The sequence below is a fragment of the Drosophila virilis genome, unplaced genomic scaffold, assembly GCF_030788295.1.
Source record: "Drosophila virilis strain 15010-1051.87 unplaced genomic scaffold, Dvir_AGI_RSII-ME tig00001479, whole genome shotgun sequence".
Classification (NCBI taxonomy): Eukaryota; Metazoa; Arthropoda; class Insecta; order Diptera; family Drosophilidae; genus Drosophila; species Drosophila virilis.
This window is the reverse complement of record NW_027212837.1, coordinates 916375-929992: the sequence shown is the minus strand read 5'-3', so window position 1 is coordinate 929992 and position 13618 is coordinate 916375. Positions and strand designations below refer to the sequence as shown.

Here is a 13618-nt window from a genome sequence, read left to right as displayed (position 1 = left end):
AGGAAGCAATTCGATAGCCCGTATCTCTTATTTGTAACGCAATAATGTGTTGATATCATTACCTGCGGCAACCAAATGTTTTGCAATTCTCGACTTTGAAGCGTAGTTTCGACATTATCGACAGCTTTCGATAGTGACCATAGCATTTTTGCATTATAAATATATATTGACTTTTACTGAAAGAAAAATTGTAATTGTGATTATTTTCAGAAAGTTTTTACCAGGCCTATACTGAAACAAACTACTCAATATCGGTATAAATGTCGGACAAATTTGTTGCCTTCTACTGGTGTTACCTGTCAAAAAACCTGTCATAACACAATTTAAGTAAGAATTATATATAAATTATTTCATTTATAAAGGTACTTTCATTTGGTTCGATTATTTGCATTCACAAATGCAGTTTGTGTTAGCTAACAACAGTGAGTAAAATATATAAAGGGGCGATACACCTTGCTCTATCCATATCTGAATTCAGACTACTGAAATATAACTTCGGTTACAATAAGCACAACAAGCCTGGGTTGCCGTCGCCTTCCTCAAATTTGTGTTAGCGCCTCGTGTGAGGTGTCGGGTGACTCTCGTGGCTGGCAATATTGTTGCGACACATCCGCCGCGATTAAGACTCTGATCGCCAGTTGATGAAACCAGTAGACTCCAGCTCCTACCGCATTTGCTAACAATAAAATACCGAGCAAAATTGCCGATTTGTTTGCGACTGCGACACTGAGGTTAAGTTTCTTGTCACTCAGACGATGAATGTAAGGAAGGCTCCGGGTCGCGACTGCTGATGTTTAGTAACGGGGATGCCGCTTCTGCCGGGTACCGATTTTGCACGTTCATTCGATTGAAGGTCACAAGGTCCCATCTATTATCATCGCAACGCACTCGTCATCGCTAGGCATTCCGCTGCAATAATTTATGATGATGATTCGGTTGTCCATTATGTTGACAAGGGCGAGGTGACTCGGCTGCGTTAGACAATGAGCCATGGAGACCGTGCGTGCAATGGATCCTTACGGACTGCTTGCAGATTGTGGCAGTTGCTGTTTGTGAAAAAAATGATACAGCTAAAATTGCCGTGGAGGTGAAGTACGAAACCATTGAAGGCGACTGAGAAAATGCTTTTCTCTCTGTGTTGCTTGCTTACTATAGGGAACTGAATTACGAAAGTTATTACGTTGTTCTCATGTTCTACTTTAATATTAGATACTTTCAAAATGTCTGTTATGCGTCCTGTAAATTCGTTAGTGAGAATATTCATGAAATCAAAGTGATCAACTTTTGTTGGATTTATTTCATTTAAATTTTTCTAAGGTAAAAGTAAGCATAATTGTCCTATTTCTGTTCTGTTCACCATTTTGTAGCGTGTGCTGGGTCTAAAAAAATTTGGCCTGTGTCCGCCTGCTCTTGAGAATATGAGAATTTTGTTTACTGTGTCGGTCAGTTGGTTAATCTTTTCTTGCACTATGGAATTAATTTGAAATTTATGTTCAGAGTGCCCGCTACAACCTCAAGGGCTGTTCCTAAGAAGTCAAGACTTCTCACCTTTTGATGCACATCGAGAGCGGACAACATCTCCAGTGTCAACTTCCTTTTAAAGTTTCAAATTAATTTTTTATAATTTCGTTAAAATAAAATTTTGCAATATAACAACTTTCAGTAGCAAATCTAACGAGACTTTTCCAGCATATTTCACATTACGCTTGGCATTCTCATTGTATTCCATCGTGTGAGTTGATAAAACAACATTTTCGATTTGACGGGGGTTTAAAGTAAGATTTTGATAGTTTCGTATAATCTCGTTGCGGACCTTATTTTAAAGAAGATACTAGGGTTAAAGCACAACTACTCTTTTCAGTTATGGTAAATGGTATTCCCGAGTTTACTTTAGAACGACAACCAGCTGGCGTAAATTAAGCTTGATGATTTGCTTTTAACGAAACGTGATAGTGTCCAAACATAACTCGAATGTATAAATTTAGTTTTGCATTCCTAGCTTACCGCAAATAGCAGAAACACTTCCAGCACATGCGCCAAAATAAGCATAACGGCAAAGAAGATACAGAAAATAATCTGCAGATTGGCAAATTAGGCGGTGTTGGCGGTAAGCCTCTGTAGTTTTGTTATTACATGGCTGGTCGTTCAGCGGTAAATTGTTTCTCATTCACCACGTTCTGATGACCACTCGCATTCTCCCATAATGTTTTTCATCCTGTTGCGACATTGTGTGATCTGCCATTGTATCGCACGGTATGTAACATGTCGAAGATGGGCTTCTCTCTTGGGTGCTCAGAACCAAGCGTTTTGGTGTGATGGTTTCATCGTCTTTGGTTTGACACGAACGTAGTTTTCCGTTATTTATAAATTGAACTTCACATTAGGTGCTCAAAAGCTCTGCATTCGTAGGGTTCATTTCTGGGTAGATGAAAATATGACCTTCTTGAACTCGTTTAATACAATACACTCGAATGCCTTGTTTTGTCTTTTCCCGAGTTGATTATACGGGAAGTAGATTATCGGCTGGTGACGTTGCGATCACTCACATGCATATGACTCCCCAGCTTACGCACGGCTTGAACAGAAATCAAAGGGGTGGTATGTAGGATGCTCCCCGGGTCCTGTTGGCGCCCATAAGGGAGTACAACTTATGTGCTTGTAGGTCGATGATGCTATGTTTCTAGCCTGCGCACAGATCGTATCTGGCGTAGGCATTTCAGTGGTACTGTTCATCGGTTGTGGCTGTCTTAAGTGAACTCTTCGTAGACGCTTGCTTCCAAAGACGAGTCCCAGACTAGCTACCGAGACTCTGGTAGCCAGTCTTGAGGTCTCGTACTGTGTGTTGTAGCTGTCACATCTGTTATGTTTATGTCATGCCTTGTTAACACTTCCCTCAGTCACGACCAGCTAACGTCGTTACAGGAGTTGGTAGCGCTGTACCCAATGCTATACCAAGAATTGCACTCCCAAAATCCTCCTGGATTTGTATACCCTGAACCCATTAAAAATGGGTATAAGGGTATATTGTATTTGTGAAAAATCCAAATGTGTGTAACAGGCAGAAGGAAGTATCTCCGACCCCATAAAGTATATATATTCTTGATCAGCATCAATAGCCGAGTCGATCTAGCCATGCCCGTCTGTCTGTCCGTCCGTCCGTCCGTATATATGAATGCAAGGATCTCAGAACCTTTATGAGCTAGAGACTTGAAATTTTAGATGTAGGTGCTCCTTGTGCCTGCGCAGATCGAAATTGTTTCCGATAATCGATCAATTATTCCGGTTCCCATCAATCGCTAAAAATCGTTATCGATATCCTGTTTTTTGGGCAATTTCAGTAAATAATAAGAGCTAGTCACCAAACTTGTCATATAGCTTCTAAAATAGAATAAATATATGCATTTGATGTAGGAAGAAGAGGGTTCAGGGTATCCCCTAGTCGGGAGCTCCCGACTAGAACCTCTTGTTTTTAAGTGATGTACTTCATTGTCGGCTTACATGTAATTGCTTTTCAATTTGTTCTACAGAACGTTATGCCAAGTGCAGGCGGATGACTATTTATCATAAAAGAATGCACTCGAAAACGAGCTCGAGCTTGAACGCGAGCTGTGAATGAAATCGTATTGGTATCCGTTACCAAAGTAAACTTAAACTTATTAGGAAGCAATTCGATGGCCCGTATCTCTTATTGATTTCCATTACCTGCGACAAACCAAATGCTCTGCAATTTTCGGCTTTGAAACGTAGTTTCGACATTATCGACAGCTTTCGGCAGTAACCATAGCATTTTTGCATTATAAATATATATTGACTTTTACTAAAAGAAAAATTGTAATTGTGATTATTTTCAGAAAGTTTTTACCAGGCCTATACTGAAACAAACTACTCAATATCGGTATAAATGTCGGACAAATTTGATGTCTTCTACTAGTGTTACCTGTCAAAAATCTGTCATAACACAATTTAAGTAAGAATTATATATTTCATTCATAAACGTACTTTCAGTTGGTTCGATTATTTGCATTCACAAATGCAGTTTGAGTTAGCTGAGTGAATTGTATAATGGGGTGATACACCTTGCTCTATTCATATCTGAATTCGGAATACTGAAATATAGCTTCGGTTACAATAAGCAAAACAAGCCTGGGTTGCCGTCGCTTTCCTCAAATGTGTGTTAGCGCCTCGTGTGAGGTGTCGGGTGACTCTCGTGGTTGGCAACAATGTTGCGACACATCCGCGTTCAAGACTCTGATCGCCAGCTGATAAAACCAGTAGACTCCAGCTCGCACAGCACTTGCTAAAAATAATATACCGAGCAAAATTGCCGATTTGTTTGCGACTGCGACACTGAGGTTAAGTTTCTCGTCACTAAGACGATGAATGTAAGGAAGACTGAGCACCGGGTCGCGACGATGTTTAGTAACGGGGATGCCGCTTCTGCCGGGTACCGATGGGACGTGAAGGTGACAAAGTTTGTCCCATCTGTTATCATCGCAGCGCACTCGTCATAGCTCGGTATCCCGCTGCAATAATTTATGATGATGATTCCGTTGTCCATTATGTTGACAGGGCCGAGGTGACTAGGCTGCGTTTGACAATGAGCCATGGAGACCTTGCGTGCAATGGATCCTTACGGACTGCTTGCAGAATGTGGCAGTTACTGTTTGTAAACAATTTGATACAGCTAAAATTGCCGTGGAGGTGAAGTACGAAACCATTAAAGGCGACTGAGAAAATGTTTATCTTTCTGTGTTGCTTGCTTACTATAGGGAACTGAATTACGAAAGTTATTACGTTGTTCTCATGTTCTACTTTAATATTAGATACTTTCAAAATGTCTGTTATGCGTCCTGTAAATTCGTTAGAGCGAATATTAATGATTTCAAAGTGATCAATTATAGTTGGATTTATTTCATTTAAAATTTTCTAAAGTTAAAGTAAGCATAATTGTCCTATTTCTGTTCTTTTCACCATTTTGTAGCGTGTGCTGGGTCTAAAAAAATTTGGCCTGTGTCCGCCTGCTCTTGAGGATTTGAGAATTTTGTTTACTGTGTCGGTCAGTTGGTTAATCTTTTCTTGCACTATGGAATTAATTTGAAATTTATGTTCAGAGTGCCCGCTACAACCTCAAGGGCTGTTCCTAAGAAGTCAAGACTTCTCACCTTTTGATGCACATCGAGAGCGGACAACATCTCCAGTGTCAACTTCCTTTTAAAGTTTCAAATTAATTTTTTATAATTTCGTTAAAATAAAATTTTGCAATATAACAACTTTCAGTAGCAAATCTAACGAGACTTTTCCAGCATATTTCACATTACGCTTGGCATTCTCATTGTATTCCATCGCGTGATTTGATAAAACAACATTTTCGATATGACGGTTGTTTAAAGTAAGATTTTGATAGTTTCGTATAATCTCGTTGCGCACCTTATTTTAAAGAAGATACTAGGGTTGAATCACAACTATTCTTTTCAGTTATGGTAAATGGTATTCCCGAGTTTACTTTAGAACGACAACCAGCTGGCGTAAATTAAGCTTGATGATTTGCTTTTAACGAAACGTGATAGTGTCCAAACATAACTCGAATGTATAAATTTAGTTTTGCATTCCTAGCTTACCGCAAATAGCAGAAACACTTCCAGCACATGCGCCAAAATAAGCATAACGGCAAAGAAGATACAGAAAATAATCTGCAGATTGGCAAATTAGGCGGTGTTGGCGGTAAGCCTCTGTAGTTTTGTTATTACATGGCTGGTCGTTCAGCGGTAAATTGTTTCTCATTCACCACGTTCTGATGACCACTCGCATTCTCCCATAATGTTTTTCATCCTGTTGCGACATTGTGTGATCTGCCATTGTATCGCACGGTATGTAACATGTCGAAGATGGGCTTCTCTCTTGGGTGCTCAGAACCAAGCGTTTTGGTGTGATGGTTTCATCGTCTTTGGTTTGACACGAACGTAGTTTTCCGTTATTTATAAATTGAACTTCACATTAGGTGCTCAAAAGCTTTTCATCCGTAGGGTTCATTTCTGGGTAGATGAAAATATGACCTTCTTGAACTCGTTTAATACAATACACTCGAATGCCTTGTTTTGTCTTTTCCCGAGTTGATTATACGGGAAGTAGATTACCAGCTGGTGACGTTGCGATCACTCACATGCATATGACTCCCCAGCTTACGCACGGCTTGAACAGAAATCTAAGGGGTTGTATGTAGGATGCTCCCTGGGACCTGTTGGCGCCCATAAGGGAGCACAACTTATGTGCTTGCAAGTCGATGATTCTATGTTTCTAGCCTGCGCACAGATCGTATCTGGCGTAGGCATTTCAGTGGTACTGTTCATCGGTTGTGGCTGTCTTAAGTGAACTCGTCGTAGACGCATGCTTCCAAAGACGAGTCCCAGACTAGCTACCGAGACTCTGGTAGCCAGTCATGAGGTCTCGTACTGTGTGTTGTAGCTATCACATCTGTTATGTTTATGTCATGCCTTGTTAACACTTCCCTCAGTCACGACCAGCTAACGTCGTTACAGGAGTTGGTAGCGCTGTACCCAATGCTATACCAAGAATTGCACTCCCAAAATCCTGGATTTGTATACCCTGAACCCATTAAATATGGGTATAAGGGTATATTGTATTTGTGCAAAATCCTAATGTGTGTAACAGGCAGAAGGAAGTATCTCCGACCCCATAAGGTATATATATTCGTGATCAGCATCAATAGCCGAGTCGATCTAGCCATGCCCGTCTGTCTGTCCGTCCGTCCGTCCGTATATATGCACCAAGGATCTGAGAACCTTTATGAGCTAGAGACTTGAAATTTTAGATGTAGGTGCTCCTTGTGCCTGCGCAGATCGAGTTTGTTTCCGATAATCGATAAATTATTCCGGTTCCCATCAATTGCTGAAAATCGTTATCGATATCCTGTTTTATATATATATATATGCATTTGATGTTGGAAGAAGAGGGTTCAGGGTATCCCCTAGTCGGGAGCTCCCGACTAGAACCTCTTGCTTTTAAGTGATATACTTCATTATCGGCTTACATGTAATTGCTTTTTAATTTGTTCTATAGAACGTTATACCAAGTGCAGGCGGATGACTTTTAATCATAAAAGAATACACTCGAAATCTAAGTAGTGTAATTCAAAGTCGAGCCTGAACGCGAGCTGTGAATGAAATCGTATTGGTATCCGTTACCACAGTAAACTTAAACTTATTACGAAGCAATTCGATGGCCCGTATCTCTTATTTATAACGCAAGTATGTGTTGATTTCCATTACCTGCGACAAACCAAATGTTCTGCAATTTTCGGCTTTGAAACGTGGTTTCGACATTATCGACAGCTCTCGGCAGTAACCATAGCATTTTTGCATTGTAAATATATATTGACTTCTACTGAAAGAAAAATTGTAATTGTTTTTTTTTTTTAGAAAGTTTTTACCAGGCATATACTGAAACAAACTACTCAATATCGTTATAAATGTCGGACAAATTTGATGTCTTCTACTAGTGTTACCTGTCAAAAACCTGTCATAACACAATTTAAGTAAGAATTATATATAAAATATTTCATTCATAAACGTACTTTCATTTGGTTCGATTATTTGCATTCACAAATGCAGTTTGAGTTAGCTAACAACAGTGAGTGAATTATATAATGGGGTGATACACCTTGCTCTATTCATATCTGAACTCGGACTACTGAAATATAACTTCGGTTATAATAAGCAAAACAAGCCTGGGTTGCCGTCGCTTTCCTCAAATGTGTGTTAGCGCCTCGTGTGAGGTGTCGGGTGACTCTCGTGGCTGGCAACATTGGTGCGACACATCCGCCGCGATCAAGACTCTGATCGCCAGTTGATGAAACAGTAGACTCCAGCTCCCACAGGACTTGCTAACAATAATATACTGAGCAAAATTGCCGATTTGTTTGCGACTGCGACACTGAGGTTAAGTTTCTTGTCACTCAGACGATGAATGTAAGGAAGGCTCCGGGTCGCGACTGCTGATGTTTAGTAACGGGGATGCCGCTTCTGCCGGGTACCAATTTTGCACGTTTATTCGATTGAAGGTGACAAGGCTTGTCCCATCTATTATCATCGCAACGCACTCGTCATAGCTAGGCATTCCGCTGCAATAATTTATGATGATGATTCCGTTGTCCAATATGTTGACAGGGGCGAGGTGACTCGGCTGCGTTTGACAATGAGCCATGGAGACTTTGCGTGCAATGGATCCTTACGGACTGCTTGCAGAATGTGGCAGTTGCTGTTTGTGAACAAATTGATACAGCTAAAATTGCCGTGGAGGTGAAGTACGAAACCATTGAAGGCGACTGAGAAAATGTTTTTCTCTCTGTGTTGCTTGCTTACTATAGGGAACTGAATTACGAAAGTTATTACGTTGTTCTCATGTTCTACTTTAATATTAGATACTTTCAAAATGTCTGTTATGCGTCCTGTAAATTCGTTAGTGAGAATATTCATGAAATCAAAGTGATCAATTATTTGTCCTATTTCTGTTCTGTTCACCATTTTGTAGCGTGTGCTGGTTCTAAAAAAATTTGGCCTGTATCCGCCTGCTTTTGAGGATTTGAGAATTTTGTTTACTGTGTCGGTCAGTTGGTTAATCTTTTCTTGCACTATGCAATTCATTTGAAATTTATGTCCAGAGTGCCCGCTACAACCTCAAGGGCTGTTCCTAAGAAGTCAAGACTTCTCACCTTTTGGTGGACAACATCTCCAGTGTCAACTTCCTTTTAAAGTTTCAAATTAATATTTTATAATTTCAAAAATAAAATTTTGCAATATAACAACTTTCAATAGCAAATCTAGCATATTCCAGCATTTTTCACATTACGCTTGGCATTCTCATTGTATTCCATTGTGTGAGTTGATAAAACAACATTTTCGATTTGACGGGTGCTTAAAGTAAGATTTTGATAGTTTCGTATAATCTCGTTGCGCACCTTATTTTAAAGAAGATACTAGGGTTAAAGCACAACTACTCTTTTTAGTTATGTTAAATGGTATTCCCGAGCTTACTTTAGAACGACAACCAGCTGGCGTAAATTAAGCCTGATGAATTGTTATTAACGAAGCGTGATAGTGTGCAAACATAACTCGAATGTATAAATTTAGTTTTGCATTCCTAGCTTAACGCAAGTAGCAGAAACACTTCCAGCACATGCGCCAAAACAAGTATAACGGCAAAGAAGATACAGAAAATAATCTGCAGACTTGCAAATTAGGCGGTGTTGGCGGTAGGCCTCTGTAGTTTTAGCATTACATGGCTGCTCATTCAGCGGTAAATTGTTTCTCATACACCACGTTCTGATGACCACTCGCCTTCTCCGATAATGTTCTTCATTATATTCTTCATAATATGAACGCAAGGATCTCAGAACCTTTATGAGCTAGAGACTTGAAATTTTAGATGTAGGTGCTTCTTGTGCCTGCGCAGATCAAGTTTGTTTCCGATAATCGATAAATTATTTCGGTTCCCATCAATTGCTGAAAATCATTATCGATATCCTGTTTTTTGGGCAATTTCGGTAAATAATAAGAGCTAGTCACCAAACTTGACATATAGCTTCTAAAATAGAATATATATATGCATTTGATATTGGAAGAAGAGGGTTCAGGGTATCCCCTAGTCAGGAGCTCCCGACTAGAACCTCTTGTTTTTAAGTGATATACTTCATTGTCGGCTAACATGTAATTGCTTTTCAATTTGTTCTACAGAACGCTATGCCAAGAGCAGGCGGATGACTATTTATCATAAAAGAATACACTCGAAAACTAAGTAGTGTAATTCAAAGTCGAGCTTGAACGCGAGCTATGAATGAAATCGTATTGGTATCCTTTACCAAAGTAAACTTAAACTTATTAGGAAGCAAGTCGATAGCCCGTATCTCTTATTTGTAACGCAATAATGTGTTGATTTCATTACCTGCGGCAACCAAATGTTTTGCAATTTTCGGCTTTGAAACGTAGTTTCGACATTATCGACAGCTTTCGATAGTGACCATAGCATTTTTGCATTATAAATATATATTGACTTTTACTGAAAGAAAAAATGTAATTGTGATTATTTTCAGAAAGTTTTTAGCAGGCCTATAGTGAAACAATCTACTCAATATCGGTATAAATGTTGGACAAATTTGTTGCCTTCTACTGGTGTTACCTGTCAAAAAACCTGTCATAACACAATTTAAGTAAGAATTATATATAAATTAATTCATTTATAAGGGTACTTTCATTTGGTTCGATTATTTGCATTCACAAATGCAGTTTGTGTTAGCTAACAACAGTGAGTAAAATATATAAAGGGGCGATACACCTTGCTCTATCCATATCTGAATTCAGACTACTGAAATATAACTTCGGTTACAATAAGCAAAACAAGCCTGGGTTGCCGTCGCTTTCCTCAAATTTGTGTTAGCGCCTCGTGTGAGGTGTCGGGTGATTCTCGTGGCTGGCAACATTGGTGCGACACATCCGCCGCGTTCAAGACTCTGATCGCCAGCTGATGAAACCAGTAGACTCCAGCTCCCACAGCACTTGCTAACAATAATATACCGAGCAAAATTGCCGATTTGTTTGCGACTGCGACACTGAGGTTAAGCTTCTCGTCACTCAGACGATGAATGTAAGGAAGGCTCCGGGTCGCGACTGCTGATGTTTAGTAACGGGGATGCCGCTTCTGCCGGGTACCGATTTTGCACGTTCATTCGATTGAAGGTGACAAGGTCCCATCTATTATCATCGCAACGCACTCGTCATAGCTAGGCATTCCGCTGCAATAATTTATGATGATGATTCGGTTGTCCATTATGTTGACAAGGGCGAGGTGACGCGGCTGCGTTTGACAATGTGCCATGGAGACCTTGCGTGCAATGGATCCTTACGGACTGCTTGCAGAATGTGGCAGTTGCTGTTTGTGAACAAATTGATACAGCTAAAATTGCCGTGGAGCTGAAGTACGAAACCATTGAAAGCGACTGAGAAAATGTTTTTCTCTCTGTGTTGCTTGCTTACTATAGGGAACTGAATTACGAAAGTTATTACGTTGTTCTCATGTTCTACTTTAATATTAGATACTTTCAAAATGTCTGTTATGCGTCCTGTAAATTCGTTGGTGAGAATATTCATGAAATCAAAGTGATCAATTATTGTTGGATTTATTTCATTTAAATTTTTCTAAGGTAAAAGTAAGCATAATTGTCCTATTTCTGTTCTGTTCACCATTTTGTAGCGTGTGCTGGGTCTAAAAAAATTTGGCCTGTATCCGCCTGCTTTATGAGGATTTGAGAATTTTGTTTACTGTGTCGGTCAGTTGGTTAATCTTTTCTTGCCCTATGGAATTAATTTAAAATTTATGTCCAGAGTGCCCGCTACAACCTTAAGGGTTGTTCCTAAGAAGTCAAGACTTCTCACCTTTTGATGCACATCGAGAGCGGACAACATCTCCAGTGTCAACTTCCTTTTAAAGTTTCAAATTAATTTTTTATAATTTCGTTAAAATAAAATTTTGCAATATAACAACTTTCAGTAGCAAATCTAGCATATTCCAGCATTTTTCACATTACGCTTGGCATTCTCATTGTATTCCATCGCGTGAGTTGATAAAACAACATTTTCGATTTGACGGGTGTTTAAAGTAAGATTTTGATAGTTTCGTATAATCTCGTTGCGCACCTTATTTTAAAGAAGATACTAGGGTTAAAGCACAACTACTCTTTTCAGTTATGGTAAATGGTATTCCCGAGTTTACTTTAGAACGACAACCAGCTGGCGTAAATTAAGCTTGATGATTTGCTTTTAACGAAACGTGATAGTGTCCAAACATAACTCGAATGTATAAATTTAGTTATGCATTCCTAGCTTACCGCAAATAGCAGAAACACTTCCAGCACATGCGCCAAAACAAGCATAACGGCAAAGAAGATACAGAAAATAATCTGCAGATTGGCAAATTAGGCGGTGTTGGCGGTAAGCCTCTGTAGTTTTGTTATTACATGGCTGGTCGTTCAGCGGTAAATTGTTTCTCATTCACCACGTTCTGATGACCACTCGCCTTCTCCCATAATGTTTTTCATCCTGTTGCGACATTGTGTGATCTGCCATTGTATCGCACGGTATGTAACATGTCGAAGATGGGCTTCTCTCTTGGGTGCTCAGAACCAAGCGTTTTGGTATGATGGTTTCATCGTCTTTGGTTTGACACGAACGTGGTTTTCCGTTATTTATAAATTGAACTTCACATTAGGTGCTCAAAAGCTTGCATTCCTAGCTTACCGCAAGTAGCAGAAACACTTCCAGCACATGCGCCAAAACAAGTATAACGGCAAAGAAGATACAGAAAATAATCTGCAGATTGGCAAATTAGGCGGTGTTGGCGGTAAGCCTCTGTAGTTTTGTTATTACATGGCTGGTCGTTCAGCGGTAAATTGTTTCTCATTCACCACGTTCTGATGACCACTCGCCTTCTCCCATAATGTTTTTCATCCTGTTGCGACATTGTGTGATCTGCCATTGTATCGCACGGTATGTAACATGTCGAAGATGGGCTTCTCTCTTGGGTGCTCAGAACCAAGCGTTTTGGTATGATGGTTTCATCGTCTTTGGTTTGACACGAACGTGGTTTTCCGTTATTTATAAATTGAACTTCACATTAGGTGCTCAAAAGCTTGCATTCCTAGCTTACCGCAAGTAGCAGAAACACTTCCAGCACATGCGCCAAAACAAGTATAACGGCAAAGAAGATACAGAAAATAATCTGCAGACTTGCAAATTAGGCGGTGTTGGCGGTAGGCCTCTGTAGTTTTGGCATTACATGGCTGCTCATTCAGCGGTAAATTGTTTCTCATACACCACGTTCTGATGACCACTCGCCTTCTCCGATAATGTTCTTCATTATATTCTTCATAATATGAACGCAAGGATCTCAGAACCTTTATGAGCTAGAGACTTGAAATTTTAGATGTAGCTGTTCCTTGTGCCTGCGCAGATCGAGTTTGTTTCCGATAATCGATAAATTATTTCGGTTCCCATCAATTGCTGAAAATCATTATCGATATCCTGTTTTTTGGGCAATTTCGGTAAATAATAAGAGCTAGTCACCAAACTTGACATATAGCTTCTAAAATAGAATATATATATGCATATTGGAAGAGGGTTCAGGGTATCCCCTAGTCAGGAGCTCCCGACTAGAACCTCTTGTTTTTAAGTGATATACTTCATTGTCGGCTTACATGTAATTGCTTTTTAATTTGTTCTACAGAACGTTATGCCAAGTGCAGGCGGATGACTATTTATCATTAAAGAATACACTCGAAAACTAAGTAGTGTAATTCAAAGGCGAGCTTGAACGCGAGCTATGAATGAAATCGTATTGGTATCCGTTACCACAGTAAACTTAAACTTATTAGGAAGCAATTCGATGGCCCGTATCTCTTATATATAACGCAAGTACGTGTTGATTTCCATTACCTGCGACAAACCAAATGTTCTGCAATTTTCGGCTTTGAAACGTAGTTTCGACATTATCGACAGCTCTCGGCAGTAACCATAGCATTTTTGCATTGTAAATATATATTGACTTCTACTGA

General features: G+C 39.6%; 1 protein-coding gene across 47 annotated transcripts in view; it reads left to right on the top strand.

Moving 5' to 3' along the window:
- Ranbp16 (Ran-binding protein 16) overlaps nucleotides 1–13618 on the top strand; it is a 230827-nt gene that overhangs the window by 89860 nt on the left and 127349 nt on the right. For 2 of the 47 annotated variants that reach the window (XR_011417221.1, XR_011417218.1), the window contains 2 exons: nucleotides 10106–10222; nucleotides 13291–13593. The exons of 40 other annotated variants lie outside the window; for them this stretch is intronic. Coding sequence is in view for 1 of the 7 variants with exons in the window: in XM_032433192.2 (XP_032289083.1) it covers nucleotides 211–260 (50 nt within the window). In the remaining 6 variants the exon portion in view is untranslated. Of the gene's footprint in view, nucleotides 1–210; nucleotides 354–3851; nucleotides 3961–7436; nucleotides 7553–10105; nucleotides 10223–13290; nucleotides 13594–13618 lie in introns of those variants that run through there. 5 more of the 47 variants (XM_070210865.1, XM_032433192.2, XR_004302847.2 and 2 more) reach the window with 4 other exon arrangements.